Here is a 20,353-nt window from a genome sequence, read left to right as displayed (position 1 = left end):
TATGATGTGAGCGGTGCAAAGCAGGAGGCTGGGGTAGGAGGATTGTTTCATTTCTCCTCCACTATTTGAAAAGGAGATGGCTGGAAAAATAAAGAGAAAAGTCAGAGGGAAAGGTCATGCATTAGATTGATCTGGGGGGCTCTTTGCTACCGTGGCTGTAATGACTGTTTAATTATTCCCAGCTCACATGGCAGTTCAGAAGAGGCTCTGCAGAAGGCATGCATCGCTTCAGGGCAAAGAGCTGACCGAAGATTTATTTCTCACCCTTGGGTTTCCATGCATCTCTTCCCAGGCCTCCCACTGCTCTGGGAGTCTGCAGCAGAGGAAGGCTTTGCCTTTTGAGGCTCTGAACCCCAGCTTGCAAACCCGTGCCCCGGAGTCAGGGCATGGGCTGTGGGTACCACCTATCTGACCACACCTCAGGGACTGTTCATAGCACTTTCAGGGCACTGCATGAGTGAGGAGATCTAAGACCCACAAATGTTCTCACCTGCTGTGTTATTGTGGAAGCCCTGACCTGAAAGAAGTACTCTCACCCACAGATTATGGGCAGCAGTCTCTGACTCCCCTGGAGTTTAGCGTGGCAGGAGAGGAATGGGTCATCCCTAAGCAGGACAGACAGCTTCATGGCTTGTGCTATCTCTGCTGGAAAAGGTGTGGAGGATGGGTCCAGGCTGCTGTCACTGCCAGCCTAAGAGAACATAAAAGGAAACTGGAGGGTCTCTCTTCCCTTTCTGTTCATGATTAATCTGCCACAGTAAGGGGCAGGGACACAAATCAGAGGGGGGGATGAAAGAGGATAAATCCATGGTATCAGCAGCATCGCATTTTCTAGATAATAAACAGACTCCTCTCCTCATAAATTTTCCTCCATTCTGCCATAGTTTCCCACTGCTGACACTGGCAGACATGGAGCTGGACTGATCCTGGCCTTTCTGGGGTCCCAGCTGGTGGGGAGAGCTGTGGCTCTGCTGGGGAAGCCTAGGACCCTCCACTGGGCTGGCATCCTTCACCCTGGCACACACCAGGGTATAGTGGAGGCTGCAGGACAACACAGTAAAGTCACATTCAAGCTCGGGCTTTAGATGGTGCATGGGAAACCTGAGCTGGCTGTGGTAGGTGAACCACACCAGCACATGAAGTTGGTGGAAGAAGCACTGGAGACACCAGGCACTCTTTAAGTTGCTTGGTATTTCTGCTCTCCATCTCAGTCATCCTGAGGTGTGGCTGTTTCTCTCTCCTTGCCCCATCATCACACTGTCCTCACTCCTCATTTTGGCAGCAGCCAGCTCCCTGTCCCGCATGGGCATGTGACCTCGTTAGCTGTCTTGTGGCGGCAAGTGACCCTGTGCCCTGCTTGGCTACCACAGAGAAGCTGACACTTCCAGGCAGGTTTCTCTGGTGACAGACTGTGATTAATGTAAATCATAGAGGGATGGCACTGCTGGAGAAAGCTTCAGGACATGCCACTTCCCATGCACCTGAAGATGCATCCGTGCCTGAATCTGGACACCCATAACCCCACCTCTGAGATCCTACCTCTGCTGTGGAGTAGCATGGAAGGCCCTCCTGCTGCCATGGGGCACATCTACTCCCTGTAGGCTCAGGGCAGAGCAGGATGCAAATTACCCCTTCTGTGTCTCCAGAGGAAAACAGCAGCTCCTTAGAACCAGCCTGGTTTTACTGAGGGGCATTGGCTATGGGACAAACCCTGGATGCTGCCAGTGCTATGGGAAGCAGCCATTTGGGTACCAGGTGCTCAGTGCCACGTTCAAGTCTCTCCGTGGAGCAGCTGGAGGCTCACACATGCCAGGACTCACACAAGAGGACAACACTGGGTAGACACCAGAGGTAATGAACTGCTTGGTCGAACAACTTTGGGGGTGCTTTGGGAGAGCCCCTGGGAGCCCCTTGGGCTGACTGTCTGCCTGTGCCACAGCCTGGGAAGAGCGCTGCACGGGAGGCACCCAGTCCCACCTCGCAAAGCACTGCCAGGCACTTAATAGTACCTGTCCCCACCATCTCCTCAGCCTGGATTTATGCCTTGAGGGGTCACCTCTGGCAAGACTCTAATAACACGACTTTATTAGCTTTCTTGTTCCTTCTTTAAGATACAGTAGCAAGGGGGGAGAAGGGCAGTGGCACCTTGGGAAGGCGTGGGGGTGGGGTGTACGGGTAGGAAGCATCTGCCCTCGCAATTCCCTTTCTGGGTGACAGGGGGGAGGAGGGAGAAAAATGATGCTCCCTCGAAATTTATCATGCACCCAATTACAATGTTAATTGGCAAGTCCCAGAAATCAATTAATTCGCAAATTTTTTTCAATTAAAAATTAAGATAAATCATAAAACGTTATTAAGCAAAGGCCAAACTCCATGAACTTCTTTCTCTTTTTTTTTTCTGCAGGCATCTGGGTGAGGTTTTAGGTTTTTTTTTTTTCTTTTAATTTAAATAATAAAAAGAAAAGGAAAGAAAAGAAGAAGAAGAAGAAGAAGGAGAAGAGCTGTGTTGCCAAAGCCTGATGCCCTTGAGTGCCTTTGCTGAAGCGCAGGGGGCTGTCATCAGCAGGACTGGGCTGAAGACAGATAAAAAAATATCGACCAGTCGGACACACTGCTTCTGCTTTATTGATCAGGCGGGAATTTAACTTGCTGTGCATATCCACCGTGTCAGCAAGGGCCACGGGCGAAATTAAAAGTACTTGGCTTGGAGATGTCGCCTTGATACCGGGCGGGGGGGGTGGTGGGGTGGGGAGTTGGGGGGGTAGGGTGGGGAGAGAGGAAGGGAGGGGGATAAAGGGAAGAAAGGAAAAGAAGGTGGAAAAAGAAGGGAGAAAGAAGACAGAAGTTGAGGAGGGGGTTGCGATGCCTGCTTTTCCCCCAGCTGTAATCTCACTCGCTGTCCAGAGCTGCTTGGCCTCTCTGGAGCGCTCGCGGGTGTCTGCTGCGTGCGAGGGAAGGAGTCGGTGTGTGTTGAAATGGGGCTTTGGGGTAGAAACCTTTCTCACTCAGAAATGGCTCTCAGCTCACCCATTCAGAGGCTGAGGAAGCTGGAGTATTCACTGAAAGAGAAGTCTGGGGAAGCACCTAGCCATCAAGCTGAAGTCCTCAGGCATAAATTGAAGAGACCTGAGGCAAGAGCCATGACCCTGGTGTGACACATGACAACAGAGCTAATTTGGGTTTTACACACTCTATTTATCCTGCCAGGCCTGGAAGCACAGCCGCTCACCCTTCCCAGAGCAGCTGCCCACACTAGCCCTGGAAAGTCTCCTCCAAGGGGCCTTTGGGACAAAGTTCTCAGCAGATCCCACTGAAATGCAGAAAACCCTTGCCTGGAGCAGTGTGAGGGTCAGCTGTATTCAAACACAGGGGTCCCTGAGCAGAAGAGGGATATGAGCCATGTCTCATAATTTGCTTTGGACCCTTATCCTGACCAGGAGCAGCACAGAAAGCCCCTGTCATTTGGGCAAGCAGGGGGCACAGGGATAGTGTACTTCTTTCCTCATTCAACAGCAGCAGCCTGGGGCTTAGCAGGAGATGACTTTAATGAGAAAGACCATGAAACACTATGAAAGCAACCTGTGAAAGAATGTGAAATCCAGGATATGTCTCGATGCTTGGAGATCTCTCTCAAGGACAGTGACCCTACCTGGAGAGACAAGGTCATCTCCCAGGGTCCTACAGCCTTCATGTAGCTGTATTGCCAACTTCCTTCTTATTCCTTATCCCACTAGGCCCAAAGGTGCCTCTATCTCCCAAGGAGAGCTACTGCTCTGCCTCGCTGCATAAAGAAACCTGGAGCTCAAAGCCCCCAACCAGAAGGGTGAGGATGCTCAGTGCAGTGCCAGGAACTGAGCCAGCACTTTCTGTTTCCACCCCAGCTGCCAAGGGAAGGAGGATTAAAAACAGTGAGAGGAAAAGAGCACATGTGCAGATGAGGGAGAGGAAGCTTCAGAGGTACACCAAAGGAAGACTTAAGCCTGGGAAGTGGAGCACTGAGAGCTGCCACAGGAGCTGAGTACCATGGCTGGCTCTTTTCCTCTGATGTGAAGCAAAATTTGCTCCAATAGTCAAGCTAAATCCCCCATCTGAGCACTTCACCTCTTTTGAAACAGGCCTTCCTACTTGCTCCTTCCAACTTAAACCATTATATAGTTCTATGATGATGTTGCTCTGCTCTCTTTTGCCTGACGCTATTTGGTTCCCTCTGCGACAGCATCTTTGAGGTCACCAGAAAACAGCTCACAGCACTTTCCATTTGCACCAAGGTGAGAGAGCCCAGTGCCCTCTGTGTTCCAGGGAATGCTTTGTAATCAGAAAATCAGAAGAGAAATTATTCCTGGACACGCCATGAGGGTCATTAGGGGGAATCATTAGCTCCTGAGATGCTGGGTGGGGACACAGGGCTGTGTCTCCACACTCCCAACACAGTGGCAAGGAGCAGTGAGAGCTGCTAGCCCAGGCTGAGAACAGCTGAAGGTGCACATGAGCTTTAAAGTGCAAATATGCTCAGATTAAGTACTCATTGTGTAGGAAAGAAAGGAAGAAAAGTGTAGAAGGGGAGAGTTTTCACAGGCAAGGTGCACTGTGAGAGCAGCATCACCCACCTGAGCACATCCGTCCCTGGACACCCCTGGTGGCTGTTGCACTGCTGTGGCCAGGCTCTGGGAGGTACAGGCACAGGTAACCTTACAACGTGGTGTGATGATATTGCTGAGTACATCTGCTAAGCTAAGAAACCTCTTTAAATGAAGGGAAAGAGCTGAGATTGGCCTGCCTGAGCTTGCACTATCCTTCAGCTGCAAAAGCAGGAACAGAGCTGGCATAGCCCACCTCACTGCTCCACCCTCTGGACCGTTCTCCAGCTATAATGATACACCTCATCTTTTTCGGGCTCTGAAGGCCAGGTTTGCTGCTGGCAATGCAAGGAAGAATCTGCTAGCTGTCACACAGGGAAATTAAAATGCATCCTGACATTTACCCCCCAAAGCACTGTATATGCAAGAACAGAGCATCATGGTATTAATCCCATGGCATCCAAGTTCTTCACTCAACAACTGTAATATTTGTAATGTGACTTCCTAAGGTTTTTTAAATGGCCACTAAATGCCTCTTTCCCAAACTGTAGAAAGCACTACAGACCCATCAGGGACCACTGGCTGAGGCAGGCTCCACAGCTCCTAATGTTTCCTTACTCCTCTACCCATCTTCCCTCCCACCTCAAACTTAACACATAGCCTAAAACCTGTCCCATTTCCCTCATCTCCTCCACCATCAGTGGGTTGTCATCTCCATTCGCTTCCTGGAAAGCAGCTATCAGGGTTTAAGAGTCCCCATGCACACCACCACCTCTCCTCAGAGTATTTACCTGCAGTGACACAGGCAGCCATGCACTCGGCTTGCACATGGAGATAAGTGTGTGCCTGTCCTGAGGGAGGCCCATGGATGCTGCTTTCGAATGCTATGCCTGGCTGCTCTCCCAGGTGGCCCTAGGCTGGGGAGTGTGTCTGCACCAGAAGCACCAGCTGAAGATCTGTGTTGTGGCTATTGACAGTTCCAGAAAGAGTATCTCATTTCAGTGTGCTTTATTGCAAGCCTCTGGTATGGGTGAAGTGTAAAACAGGTGAGTACAAATCCAGTGAGGATAAGAAACCTGCATCTAGCACATGGACAAGTTCCATGCACACCAGCCAGGATGATCCATGTATTCTGCAGTGACCAGACTGGGTGGGCACAGGGCATCAGTGCACACAGAGGGCTGCAGCTATTATTTCTTATTTGTACCTTGGTGGCATTTGGCTGCTCAGCTGAGGATTGCCACTTTTTGCTGTGTGAGCTGTGTATGCAGAGCAAGGAGAGCATCCCTTCTGCACAGTGCCATGGGGCCACTGCTCACCTGCCTCCTGTTCTCTGCTGCCTTGTGCTTGATCTCTGTGAAGGTGATCTACTAGGTGATTTCTCTTTGGAGGAGGAATACCAACAGTCTTGCCCGGCAAGAGTTAAACCCCATAAAACCAAGGCTTGTAGTTTTGTTTTCTTTCAATTTATACCCTTCACTTAAAGGGGGGGAGGAGAAAGGAGGGGGAGAAGAGAGAAAGCCAGGTGACATATTCTAAGAGGGAGCACCGAAAACGTGTTAAGCACTTCAAAATCTCATATATTCAATCGGCCTCTGGCAAGACATCTGCCTAATGTTAGCGCTTAAATATCCTTTTCCATTTTACATGCATTCAAGTCTCATTTGAGCGAAATGAAACGGTATTATTAAAGGGAGATTTTGCACAAATGGCCTGAATTTGACATGTCAAGTTCAATGAGGCTGTTACATATGTAACACCGAGAAGGGCTCGGAGGCTGCCGGCTCTTGAAACAGCGCCAGTGGCTCAGAAATGAAATTTGCATTCAGAGAGCCATGCCTCGCCACGCAGAGCTGTGCACGGGGCTTGGCTGGGCCTGCATGGGGCGGAAGAGATGTGGGGTGAGCGTGAGCAGGTCTCTTCTGGACACACCATGAAACCAGCAGAGCTAGAAACTTAGGTGCCTCATTCGCTCTCAAGTCCATTGTCCCAAGGGAAAGCTTGGCCTTGCACCAGGGTTGCATTCTCCTGAGTGGTATTCATGACCACTCCAATGGCTAATGTCCATCCCCTGGGTGTGTACAGCCCCTCAGTGTGAGTGGCTGCTGCCCCGAGGCTCTTTGTGCCTCACTGCATGATGCTTCAGCTGGGTAGACCTTGAGATGTCTCTGCCCTGAGATCAGGAGGTTCACAGCAGCACTGTGCATGGGGAAGAAGGGCTGTCCCTGGGAGACATCAAACCTCATAGCCACCTGAGCAAAGGGTGCATCGCTATAGGTGGGACTCAACCTCAGGCTTCTGGTGGGCTGGAACACCAAGTGGCTCCTACAAGTCCATTGGCTCCTACAAGTCCATTGTATCTCAGCCCCAAGAAGCTCCTGTGATGACCTAGAGCAAGCCCTTTTCCTCCTTCCCTTCCTCTACCCTCTGAGAGATGCCGAGCTCCCTACTCCAGTGATGCCCAAAATCCCTGGTGAGCGCTTAACTCTCAATGGAGGTGATAGCACAGGACAGCCCCTCCACCTTGCTTCTCCACCAGCCTCTCCCTTCCTCTTGATCTGGCCCTATAGTGACACCTCGGCTGGCTTACCCTACCACACCAGGGGGACCCTGCCACACGGGGAGCCCCAGTGCTACGGCAGGAGCTGATGTGGCACCCATCAAGCCTCTGGTGCTGCAGGCTCAGCATGCAAGAGGAGATCCACCTTCCTAACCCCAAGCACTGGAAATTCATGATTTTGTGGCAAGTCATTCAGGTTTATTAAAACTTAACAACACAAGCCATGATTGGCTGCATCCTCTTTAAATTAAAAATAAATAAATAAATAAATAAAAGGCCCTTGGAAAGCAGCCCCTTGGTTTGCTTCTCCCCATCAGACTGATAAGTAACAGCTGCTCAGCCATTTCGGTAACAAGTCGGTACTGGCAGGGAGCGGGCAGGGCTGCCAGTGCCCATCACGTTTATGGGCCTACATTTTAGTTTTATGTTTATTGGGTTATTTGAGATCATTATTAGTTTCTCTCTCCTCTTGTTGATGTGTTCTCGCTCCTGGCTCCTCCAGGCAGGAAAGGTGGGAGAATGGGTGGTGGGGCCACTCGCTAGGGCTGAGCTGCCCAAGCAGGGCTAGGCAACGCACAGAGCTTAACCTGCTGGCGTCCTGCTGCCCGCTATTGCCGCCTGCACTCGCTGCCTGCTGCTGCCAGCTGGCCACCGCTCCCCTCTGGGACTGGGAGAGACTGTCCCTGTTCAGAGCTGTGGTGTTACAGATTAGCCTCCATCGCCTGAATCCATCGACTAGATTGAACGTTATCTATCACGCTGCGGAGGGAGTCGTTATTTAATAATTAATAAAGACCTCTGATTCTTCTTCGCTGCCTGCGTGGCCGAGAAGAGCGGGCCAGGGAAGCGAGGGCAAGCTGGGGAGAGCTGTCTCCCCTCTAACTGCTGCTGTTATTTAAAGGAATAATGCCATTCTTTTTCATTTGTCAGCTGGCCCACAATGGCCCTTGTCATGCTTTATGATTTAGGGTTTCCTTTCCTTTCCCATTAAACGCCACCTTCCCATCACCGCCTCGCGCCAGCCAGCCTCCGCTCCTGGCTTGCGGTTTCAGTTTCACTCTGATATTGGCCCAACTTCTTTGATGGGCTCCTCCGAGCACTAATTGCTTCTGTTCATTTAAACCTGTTCACTAATTTGCAGTGGCCCTTTATTAAGTTGGATGCAGCCCAAATTACACCATAAATTACGCTCGCAAGGGGACTGGGTGTCGAGGGGAATAAATGGGCTGCCTGTTCCCTGCCCCCCCCAGCCTTTTCCTCTTCCTGTGCAATGCATGGGGGGATACAGGTCTCAGCCTGAAGCTGTGGGTGCCTAATTTAGGACATCTCAGCCAGAACCCATTTGGAGAGGTCTCTTCTTCTCTAGCGAATGCTCCCTCCTTCTCCCTCCCTCTGCAACGGCTATTGCTCAGTTGCAAAGACCCAAGCTGGGGAGGGATGGATTCTGCACGCTCCACGCTGCACCCCTTTGCCCTGGCACACACATGCTGCGCTCGCCCTCCTCTCCGACCACCTGGTGACGTAACTCTGCTTCTAGTCGGCAGTTTGATTCCTTTCCTCACCTTTTAATGACCGGAGAATTCATTAATAATTGAAATAAACATGCTCTTTTCCAAGGCCACTGAGTTTTATTAAGACAGGGGCAGGGATCTGCCAACCCTTGGCTGCAGCCATTTCCTAAATAACTGCCAGCAGTTAAAATGCAATTATTATTTATTCTTCTTTTTCTTTTTTTTTATCTAGGGGCTTTGCTGTGCTGGGGGAAGCAGAAGGGGGCTGAAGGCAGCTAAATGGCAGTCCCTGCTCCGTCGTGGCTGCGAACAGCATCAAAACTGCTCATCCAAACGCATCCCTGGAGAAAGGGAAGTTGCAGTGAGCCCCAGGGAAATGCTTTTGTCCCACTGGCTAGCACTCTGTCTCCCATACCTGGTAGCTGTGGGCACCACCATCTCCTCTGCCATGGGCAGATGCCCTGGCTGGCTAACTGGGGATGCTGGTGGACCCCAGGGAGCGGCTTACCTGATGTTCAGCTGGGTGAGCTTCTCCAGCTCCTGTTCCATGTGCTCTTGCAACTCCCCAGGGCGAAGGAGGACTTGGCAGATGGGACAGATCGGAGCCTGGCTGTCGAATAAAGTTGCTTTCTTTTTGCCTGCAGGGAGGACAAAAAAAACAAGAAGAGAAAGCTTTAGCTCTGATAGGCTGCCATCAGCACTGCCTGCACTCTGCCCTGGTCCCCATCCTATCTGAGGTCTGAAACCAGGGGATTTTCTCCGGATACAGCCCTATTTCTCTCCCCCTCCTACAATCCCTGTGACAGGGGCTGGCTCTGTTCTACAGCAGGACAACTGGCCTCAGCTGTGGGCCCTCCAGCTTTACAGGGAGAGCAGCAACAGCTACATTTCAGGAGTGACCCTGTGCAACCCCACCTTCCCTAGTCTGTGGTGCAGGTGGTATGACTTGTGGCAAACAGATGACACAGCACTAGCCACTGTTCCCATTAATTAATAGCTGTAAATTAAGAACTATCTTCATCCTCCTTGCCAGCCCTGCATTTGGATGGGTCAGGATGACTCCTATGATGGGCAGAGTGATTCTCTGTGGGCACACAATGGTTGGGAGGCAGAGGACACCATGTGGTGCTGGACTGTGGATGGCAGGGAGCAGGTCCATATGCTTGGCATACCTACCCTGACTATCACAGAGGATTGCTCACCCTATCGTAAAGATGGGATGGGGCCCCTTGTCCTCCCCACAGCCCCATCAGCACTGGACCCTGCAGCTGCCTGAGCCCTGAGCCTGCTGGGGCTGTATCATCGCTGGGTGACATCTGGAGGTGCCTATGGACCCCAAGCCTGTGCAGGGCTGAGCCCCTGGGCACCCTGGAATCGGGGAACTTCCTCATATCCTCCTCGCCCCAAATCCTCCCCATCACTCCCCTGCCCAGCCACATCTCCCTGGCTCAGTCTCTGCTCTGAAGCCAATTTCCTGCAGCTCAGAAAATTTATTGCCCCCTCTGTAAGGAATATACAGCGTCTATTTAACATAAAATAAAACTCTAAAGCAAACAATGAAGTTTCAATAAACCAGAGAAGCCCACGGGTCTCCAGACCCCCCTCTCCCGGCTGTATTAGCAGCTCTGCTCATGAGAGGGCGTGCGGAGCCCAGCTCAGATGGCTCCAGCGGGGAGAAACATGCTTTATAGCTGCCTGTTGTCATCTAATGTGAACCCTCCTGCTGGATTATTTATTTATGTATTAGACATGGATCAAATTGGTTAAATCCAAGTGAGAGGCAGTAATGCACAATAAAGCAGCCAGCTCTGGATATGAGGGGGTTGCATACACCGTGGCCTTCCAATCAGGAGCCAAAAGGTGCCATTTTATGACTCCTAACGATGGCAGAGCCCAGTTAAATGAATCCCCATTAAAGGAATAGACCTTCTCAAAGTATAAAACATTGGTGTGAGCTGCTTTACTGGGTCCCTGCTGCTCACTGTATAACTGCCTGGTGCACGTGTTTAACGAGAGGAAGAGTCTGGAATAAGTTTGGGAGTCACCTTGGCTCATCCTTGCCTTCCAGCAGGACACTGCGTACGTGCCTGACAGCAGCAGGGCTGTTGCCAGAACATTACCTGCCTGTTTCTTCAGCCTCCCCATAGGAGATGAGGGAAACTGAGGTACAAAGGGCAAGTTGAGGCAGGCCAGTCCTACAGCTCATCCCCTACTTCCCCAGCTTCTCCATGCACTGGGAAGCCTCTCATTTGCAGAGGCAGGAGTAAATCCCAGCTGGATATGAACTGCTCCTGATGGATCCTGAGCAGATCCCCAGCAGAGTCCAGGCACCTTAGCTCCTCATGCCTACCACCTTTCTGCTGGGAAGCACACAGCCCGTGCAGCTGGGACCGTCTTCCTCTCTCCTCCTTCCCTCATGTTTAAATAATGCCCAGAACCCAACCCAAACCCAAACAACCAGCTCCTGCTGACCCTTGCGGGAAAGGTCGGCATTTCAGTAATTCCACCTTCCTCTTGGAGCTTTTCCACTTTTGTGTAGTGGGGGCCCAAAATAGCCCAGGAGCGTCCCCGACCACCTGCTATTTATAACCCCAACTTCACAGCAAAACAATGGAGCTGTCTGAGTCTCCCTCCCAAAATAAACAGGCAGCCTTTGAGTGGACGGGAAATCCTGCTGGATCCCTGCTGTGGGGTGTGCAGATGGACGGGTAAACAGGCTGCCCTCCGCCCTACCACAATGCATCCCCACTCCCAGCCCAGGCCACCACTGTGGGGCCCACCAACCCCCTTGGCCTGCCACCCACAGCTTGGCCTGGTGGGGCAGAGATTGAGCATCCCTGGGTCTCTGCTGTCTGGGGAGCCCAGGGGTTTGCTGGAGAAGCTGATGCAAAGTCTTGGACCACAGCACTGTGATGGACAGACTCAGATCAGGAGGTGCAGGTCAAGTCCCTCTTGGGGATGAGCTCTGTTGCACTAGACTGGTGGCTGCCAGGCCGGATCCTTGTTGGCTGCTTGTTTTCCTATGGGATGCACATTCCTAAGCACAGGTGACTGGATTTCAATGGCCAGAGCAAACAGGAGGAATCTTAGGCCATGGGAAGGAGCCTTCCATGGCCACTCCCCAGTCCAGCCTAGGTCAACAGGAGAAATGAGTAGCAATGGCCTTACCCACCAGCTATGCCAATGTTATGGTGATAAATTTGTGCCAAACAAGGACATGACAGCTGTCACTCCAGATTCCTGTAACATCTGGGGAAGATTTTGCTCCAGTGAGTGTGGGAGGCTGATGCTTGCACTGAAGGAAAGGCTTCCATAGGGGCAGGAAAACGGGGACCTGGACATGTAGCCAAGTCCCTGATATTCAGATTACAAAGCAACAGACAGAAGGAGCCCCAGCTCCTGGCCCAAGGGGCTGACAACCACACATTTTTCCGGAGTGTGGATAAGTGCAAGTGACAGGCAGAAAGGAGGGTGCAGCTCCTGTGCCAACAGGACACCTACACAAGCCTCCTCAGGTCTGCAAAACCCACTGCATGTCTGCAGTGCCACAGAGGCTGACAGTGGGATGTGTCTCCCCAAATCAGTGCCATCCTCATCCTCAGTGTGCCCCACAGCCTGACACACGCCTACTCTGTAGTGTCTCATACTGGGCAGTTGTACCCAGCTTGGTGGCTTGTGGGGAGGGAGAAGATGGGCACAGGTCCTCTGGTTTTGTTTGTGAACGCAAAGGTAGAGGGAGATGGATACATCATGCTTCTCATCTTCAGAGCAGGCATGTCTTGGTACCCAGGAAAAAGCAAAGATGCTGCACTGTGTGTGGCTGGACTGCTCTGAGGTGTAGGTGCTTACCCTGCTTGAGAAGGCAGAGGGCACTGGTTTTCCCAGGGCGGAACGAAAGGTCCACACTTCCAAGTGGATTGGACCTGTGCCTGCCCCAGCAGCAAGTGCTCGCTGCTCTTCCTTCCCTGCCCTGTGCCAAACCCGCTCCTGGGAGACCCTGAATGGCTCTTTTCAGGCTTTTGTTTTTTGGCAGCTGTGTTTTTGTTTTCTTTGCCCCTGTCTCTCCCCTTTGCTCTCTGGTTACTCGGTAGGCTCAGCTCCAGTGTTTACCCTCCTCAGCTCTGCCGTGCTTCCCCTGCTGCCGACCCCCTGCTCGCCAGTGCCAGAGAGATGAAAAGGCAAAGCCTTAGTGCTCCCGCTGTTTGCACGGTCTCCTGGGCTCCACGGAAATGTTTAACTCCAAGTGTTGAAACCAAATATTTCCTGCTCTGAAAGCAGAGGGCTCGATGCACAGACGCACCCCTGTGTGGAGGAATTTGTCCGCAGGCTCCGTCGGAGGATGTCTGCAAACGAATCCCAGCCCAGATGAGGACCGAACCGAACCCTCCTGATCCCAGTGGGGATTGAGGGCCAGAACCCGTCCTCGCATGCATCGATATGAATCCCACGTAATTCCCCTGAGTCCTCTGATTCACCACCAAGTAACTGCTAATGGGAGCTGGGCTCCAGGCTGGGAGTTGGGCGCAGGCGCTGGAGGTGCCAGTGTGGCGCTGAATAGGTGTGAAAGCCTGAAGCCATCCCTGCTCCCTCCCTGTGTCTGTGTTCCCGAATGGAGGGCTGACAGCAGTGTTTGCAGGGCAGGAATGGGTCACTTGGAAGGGAGAGCTTTACCCCCACCAGAAGAACGTGAAACACTATTTTGGAGAACATTTAAGTGAGGAAAAAAAAAAGACCCAGCCCTCCAACAGCCATGTCAGCACGTGATGCATACAGCCCCTTGTCACTATACAGCATGGCTTAAATGATGCTTCCAAGTCACTCTGAATAAGCAAAGTTTACAGGATGTGAGGCTCACTCTGCCCAGCAGCTCAGCAAATTGCCAAATGAACGAAATAAATTGTTTATAATTCAATTGCTCAGCTCCACTGATGGCTGACTGCACAGCCAGGTGCCTCTCCAGGGACTGCCACTGTGGGTGGCATCTGGGGTGGCAGCAAGAAGGGAGCAGTGATAGGGACACGTTCCCTCCTGGAGATGCACTCAATCTTTCCTAACAGGTCCCACTGGGCAGACCCCATGGCATCTGCCCAGGTTTCAGCTCTTCTCCCCACACTGTCCTTCCTTGCTCACCCCTAGGAGGACCAGTCCTTCTCTCCCAGGCTTCTGATTTCTCCATTTCAAACTGTTTTCCACTTGTCTGAGTACCAAACTCCCCCTCCTCTGAGACGCCTCCCTTCATCTCACCCTCCTATTTCCTCTCTCTCCCTCTTAAACACTCCATCATTTAAACCCAATCAAAGCCAGTTGATCTGAAACTCTTCTGAATAGAAATGACCCCATGCTGGGGCCCTGTGGCCCTCTGCACCGCTTCGGGGTTCTTGCTGAAGCCAGGTGGGTGGTAATGGAAGTGCTGACACAGGCTCCTTGACAGCATCGCCGCTGCCAGTGCCTGTAATAATCCCTCCCGGCTCCCCCGCAACTCGGTTTCCGCTGCGATTATTTTCCATTCGATGATGGGTTTGCTGTTATTTGTGTACTGATAGCAGATATCTCGTGTGACAAGCATCCTTTCCTTCCAGCTCAAAAAACAATAATTCACAGAAAGCCCCATATTAGCTTGGAAATAGCCAAACACTTGCTCTCCTCCTGACGAGCCCGTGCTGCAGCTGATGAAGCTTGCAGAGCACTGACAGTAAGTGGCAGCCAAGGGGCTGTGCTGTGGCTGGAGGAGGATGACAATGGTGGGGTGAGGAAGATGGAAATGGTTCATGTGTCAGTGCAGAGCACCCCTGAATGGCATGAGAGGCAAAAAGTATTTGGTAATAAAGTGGGGAGAGCAGAAATAATGTTCCCCATCGCCCTTCCAGCTGCCTGTTGTTTATTAGTGACCTTCCACTGCTATCCCCATGGGGCTGCATCCTGTCTGCTGGGTGCTGTCTTGGGTTCTGCTGGGGCCAAAAGGTATGTGGCCCCCAAAAGCCTCTACAAGGGGGTGTTTTGAGGTCAGGACACATCCTGTTCCTTGCAGCAGGCTCTTCCTTTCCCTCAGGCTCCTGGCTGGCTGCGGGATGCAGATCTCAGTATGCTGCCCAGGTCTTGATCCAATCTCTCCTGTGCTTGCTCTGTGCCTGTGCGCTGGGGACAGCCATGGGCTGTGAGGTGACTTCATGCTTGTGTGCTGTGGCTGGGTTCAGCATCTGATAGTAACTGCATCCACAGCACAACCTAACTCTGAAAATCCTCCATAGTGCAGTGAGTACATCCAAATCACCAGGGAATCACCCTGTGACGAGCAGACCTACCTTCCCTTGGACCATGTGCATTTTGGAGGTCTGTGCAGGCCGGAAGAGACCAGAAGTCCAGAAAAGAAATGGCCTTCGAGGAGTCATTTCTCCACTCCTACAGTGCAAGGCTGCCCCAGGGCAGCAGCAGAAGCTGGATTCAAATTGTCCTGGGCACAGCACAGGGCCAATCCTGCCTTGAATCTAGCAGAGAGAGGCATGGGGATGGGTGACAGCCGGTTTTATACAGCTGGGGTGTATATAACACATAGAGACAGTGATGAATTGAGGGACCTCTACAACCTCATGAACAAACTGGGGCACAATGAAGAGCTGAACTCAGTTCCCTGCCTCCTTACCGAGGGCCTGATATCCCGCACTGCTCCCTGCTACGGTGCCCAGGCTGCCAAGCAGCTTAGAAAATACACCTCCTTCTCCTGAGGCTAAAAACTATAGAGGGATCCAAGGCAGAAAAGCTTGCTAAAATATTGATTTCCTTCCAAAGAAAAGAGTTCTCTTGTAGCTGCCTCTCCAGGCAAGCTGAATACTGGAGAAAACTGGTGTAAACTGGTACAGTGATGCTGACATGTAGCTAGGACCAGCTGAGGCGACCCTATGGGTCACTCAGTGAAAATGTGTGTGCAAACAGCACCCTGGGCTCTTCAGAGGCTGTTGTGTACTCTGCTAGGGTCTGGCACCACATTTCTCATGGCAGGTGTCAGCCCAACAGCGAGGAGAGGTGAGGAGCCCCTCTGAGCATCCGACCCCACCACCTGTGATCCCGGTCCTAGCTCTCCGTCTGCAGAGATCATGGCTGCTCAGCGTGGGGCAGAGGAATATGGATCGAGCTGGACAATAATTTAAGAAACTGAGTGAGTCTGTACATCCAATCACTTTACAAATCAGGGGAAAAGGAGAGAGGAGGAAAGGCAGAGGAAGGGGGGGGGGGGGAGAAGTGAAAAGGCCGCGCAGGGAAATGCATCACAATTACTGTCTCGGCTCTAATGAGGAGCCTGTCATGAGGCTGTCATCCTGCGGAAAGCCACCTACTCAGAAAGATTCAATAAAAAAGTAGCAGAGAGATAAAAAAGAGATATATTTCAGCCCTTGCTAATATTCTTTTCATTTGTCCCAGCACAAAATAAGATACTGCACTTAACCGGCTCGGTTAAAATGAAAAGGGGGGGTGGGGAGGGGGGGGCGGGAAGGGAGCAGCATTGATCAATACCACTAAAAGCTGGGAGACACGGTGATGGAGTGCAATTTTTTTGTCTGTGCTGAAGCATAGCAGAGGCCCGGGTGGGGTAATTTATGATTCGCACGCATGCCGGCTAACTAGAGGCTGACAAGACAATGAATCCTCGATGAGAGGGCCGCGGGCCGCCGGGAGAGCTGGAAAGGGAGAGCATGACAGAGACCTGGAAGAGAGAGGGGAACAGGAAGGCTGGGATGGGCTGCAGTCTTGGCTCCCCACTGCACTGCTCCTGGGCTCCACACAGCTCCACAGGGCAGAGCAGAAACACTTTCTTGGTCTTCACAATTGAATAATAAGAGGAACGCAGTGCTAAGCCAAGGGGCTGCGCTGCTCCGTCCCTGCCCTGCTCCCTCACAGCTCCCCGGTGGGCAAGCTGCCTGTGCTGGCTTTCTCTGGAAGGGAGGAAGCACATGGCTGCCTGGCCATTGACCTGTGCTGGTCTGGAGATGGACCAAACCAGGACAGTGGGGACTGGGGACAGACCCCTTCTCTGATGGGTGCTCACATGAGTATGGGCAAGCTTGGGACCACAGAGGGCATCTTCCTGTTGACATCCATCCTCTGCCCTGGAGCTTCCTCCAACCCACTGCCTGGTCTCCAAAACCAAGTCCTGGGGAGCAGCTGAGTCTCCCCAGCATCAGTGGTGTCCCTGGCTTCAGTGAACACAGCATGGCACCAATGCTCTGGGGGAATCCTACAACTCTCTCCCTCCAGCCTGGAGCATGATGCATCTTTTTCCCACATTCTGGAGCTGCCCTTCCGCTCATGGGTTTTTCATGCCATGCAGCCAAGAATGGTCAGGCTGTAGACAAACCATCTGCAGCCAGTGGGACCCAGGGACCATGCCTACAGTTCTGCAAACTCTGTGGCCCACAGCCAGTTCTTCCTCTGAGGGGCTTGGGAAAATGAGGCACTGGTACCCAGCACACTGCCCAGCAATCAGGCAGTCATGCAGGAGACCTTAGGGCTCTCTCGCTACCTGTGCTGTGGATGCAGTCACAGCTAAATCAAGTGTGGGGAATGGCTCTGTTTCCTCATCATCCCTCCTCCTCAGCCACCTGGCATGCCTGAGGATGTGCCTGAAGGGCTCACAGCTGAGTGACATTCACCAGTGGGCCTGGCCTCTGGACCTGTTTCTGTAGCAAGGCTCACTTCTGGTCCTTTGTTAAGCCAGTCCCCTGAACTGGGGTTCCTGCTGGCCCAGTGGAAGAGGGTGCTGAGGAGAAGCTGTATAGCTGCATTGCCAAAGTGTGCCTTGATTATTCATGCTCTGCATCAACTCTTGGGATGGAAAGACCTGGAGCAAAATACCTTCTCTAGCTGCCAAAAAATAACATCAGTGGGAGCTAGAGAAGGTGGGAGTTTCACAGGAATGTCCCCGTGTCTGGCTGTGATCCCATAAGAGAGCTGAAGTCTGATGTTCTAGACTGATTGCTCCATCCACACCAGAAACCAGGACGCAGTTGTGAGAGGGAGTGGCAGCCCTGCATGGGGGCTGGAGGAGCTGCTGAGAGGCTTTTCCCTCCTGGCCTCACTTCACTGCCACACATCGCAACTTCCTGCAGAACTCACAGGATGATCCTGAACCACACTGCAGCTGCTCAGCTCTTGCACTCCCTGTCCTTCTGTTCCTCTGAGTCCTCATCAAAGGGCCTGTCCACTACCTGAGAGAGAGGATCAGCCTGGAAACGGGACTCTGCCTTCACCATTGACTGTGAAAGGCCTGGGGACCACCCCGTTGCCAGCAGGCCAAGGGCTTGCTGTAGGTTCCCCTGCAGCTCAGCAATGCACCCTGAGAGGGGCACTAGCCCCATCCTATCCCTGCAGCATGTGCTTGCAGGTAGTGATGCTGCTCCCATGCCCTTGACTTGGAGGGCAGCTTGTTAAGTTGGTGATATACTGATCCGTCTATATTTAAAGGGGTGATGGGGTAGAGTCTTTCTTTGCCTCCCATGCACTCCCTCCCTCCCACTTCCCAACTCCTTTGCTCTCCTCCCTTGGGGATGTGTGGGGCACATATCGAAAACACAGATATTGAACTGTCAAAACTATTTCCTACAAGAAAATAGATTCATCAGCTTGCAGCACGCAGGGTCATTGCCACATTTTCCCCTCGCGCCAGCACCTGCACATGCCGGCGCATACCCAATGCCTCTTCGCAGCACCGGCACTTTAGCTTGTAGCTCAGGGCCCTTAAGTGACTTTGAGAAATGGATAATCGATTATAATTCCACGGGCCTCTCTGCAGATTTATCCAGAGAATGTATAAAAGCCAGGGATTGGGAGAAGCGGGTCCTTCTGGCCAACATGTCGATTGCCTGTGCTCTCCGTGCCCGGCTCGTAAAATCGCATCCCGAGCACGACTCTGTTTAATCCATCAGTACACAATCAATGCACTCTGTAATCAACTCTTGATCACTTAATTTTACACATGTTGGCTGAATCCCTTTGTTTAATCACTAGATCAGGCCGCCTTGTTGCAATGCCCCCTCCCTGCTTAACCCTCCCTGACCCTCATCCCTCCCCTTGCCAGCACCACCAAATGCAGCCCGAAGCCTTCATTTCACCTTGAGGAAGAGCTCCTGTGAATTTAGAGAGCTGTGAGGTGGCGAACGCAGGGCAGAAAGAAAAACAGGCATAGTGAAAAAATAACACCCCAGAGAAGGAAAATATTTTCCCTTCTGTGTCTTCCAAGAGCTTGTGTTGGCCATTTCCACCCACATAACAGAAATCTCCACTGTGATTTTAAAGGAGACTTAGATGATAGGATATGGGTGCTGGAGACCAGAGAACGTCAGGGTGTCACTGGGCAGATGCACCAGCACACGATGGACACTCATCACAGCTGCATCCAGCTCCTCCAGCATCCTCCCTACCCCATTATTATTTTTGACTGTTTTAGCAGCTGAGGCCATTATGAGCATTGGTTCTTGATCTTTCCCTCCCAGAGGCATCCTTGGGAACATTGCTCCCATCTCGCCGGGTTCATCTTCCTTTTTATGGCAAGAGCACGACCCTTGGGTTGTGAATGCATGAAAAAGCAGCTATTTGGCATTTTTAGCGTGATTTGTGTTGCTAGCCTGATGCCACCTCACCCTTCACATGTACTCCTCTGGCATGCCAGGGTCAGCGTCCAGGGGATGCTCATAGGTGGAGAAGTCTGACTGCCCGACATTGAAATGCACTGGGATTTTGCTTGTACATATCTCATGCTGCTATCAGATAACCCTTTCCAAGAAGATTTTTGTTGCAATGGTGTGATGAGAATCTGAAGGCTCAGCGGTAGCAGGAACTGCATACTTGCAGTCCAAATGCGGACCATTTTGACTGGTCACTTAGGTCAAGCAGCACATTCTTCCTCCCCAAGCAGCATGGCAGGCAGTCATTCATAACCCAGTTAAATCTTCCTTTTTAAAGAGGCCTTGATGCCACTTCTAATTTGGCACGTGGACTAACTGCTGCTCATGCATGGTATATGCTTGCACGGGAGGGATCTGAGACTACAATTGCCAGGGGAGTGTGCAAATGTTAGCTTTGCACAGGAAACTTGCACAAAACTGCATGTTGACACCAAGAGGCCAGCTGTAGGGCAAGGCAGGCACGGATGTTTAAAGAGAATTCCAGTTGCTATCCTATAGCAAATAGTCTTCAAAGAGCCCCTGGAGCTCTCAGCTTCTCAGCATGGAAAGAAGAGCTTGTACAAGATGAAACGCAAATAAATAGTTTACTACAGAAAAGATATCCAAGGCAAAGAGTGAGATGCAAGTTTTAGATCTCACATTAGACAGCTGGGGTTTTATTGGTCCCCAAGTAAAAGCTGTAAATAAAGTACAAACCCAACCTGCATACTGTCAAACTACATTTAAAAACCCTCACAACTTAATTGCACTCAGGGGCACCGAGGGGTGAACTGGTTCACGATGCATCACAAGACAGCCTGCAGGGCTGTTAGTAAAGTGTAAATCCAAGAGCTGAGCAAGTGGAGCCTTTTGCCTTGGGATCTGCTGACAGGCACAGATTACTCTGGCTTCACTAATGCAGCTCAGTCCTGCCTCAGAAACTCCTGGTAAGGGTTTAGTAAGAACAGAGAGCACAGAAATCTCCTTCCTCTGTTCACACAGTGCCAGGAAGGAAGGACGGATGGTGGGTGGGATGCTGAGACCCTATCA

At 51.7% G+C, this 20,353-nt stretch overlaps 1 protein-coding gene across 5 annotated transcripts in view; it reads right to left on the bottom strand.

Annotated features, from left to right (window-relative positions):
* Positions 1-20,353, bottom strand: part of RNF220 (ring finger protein 220) — a 234,534-nt gene that overhangs the window by 85,143 nt on the left and 129,038 nt on the right. For all 5 annotated transcript variants that reach the window (XM_068141568.1, XM_068141569.1, XM_068141566.1 and 2 more), the window contains one exon: positions 9,157-9,286. In XM_068141568.1, coding sequence (XP_067997669.1) covers positions 9,157-9,286 — 130 coding nt within the window. The remainder of the gene's footprint in view (positions 1-9,156; positions 9,287-20,353) is intronic.

Source organism: Melanerpes formicivorus, unplaced genomic scaffold, assembly GCF_026170545.1.
Source record: "Melanerpes formicivorus ecotype bairdi unplaced genomic scaffold, bMelFor1.0.p_v2 SCAF_7, whole genome shotgun sequence".
Taxonomy (NCBI): Eukaryota; Metazoa; Chordata; class Aves; order Piciformes; family Picidae; genus Melanerpes; species Melanerpes formicivorus.
This window is presented reverse-complemented; position numbering and strand designations above follow the sequence as displayed.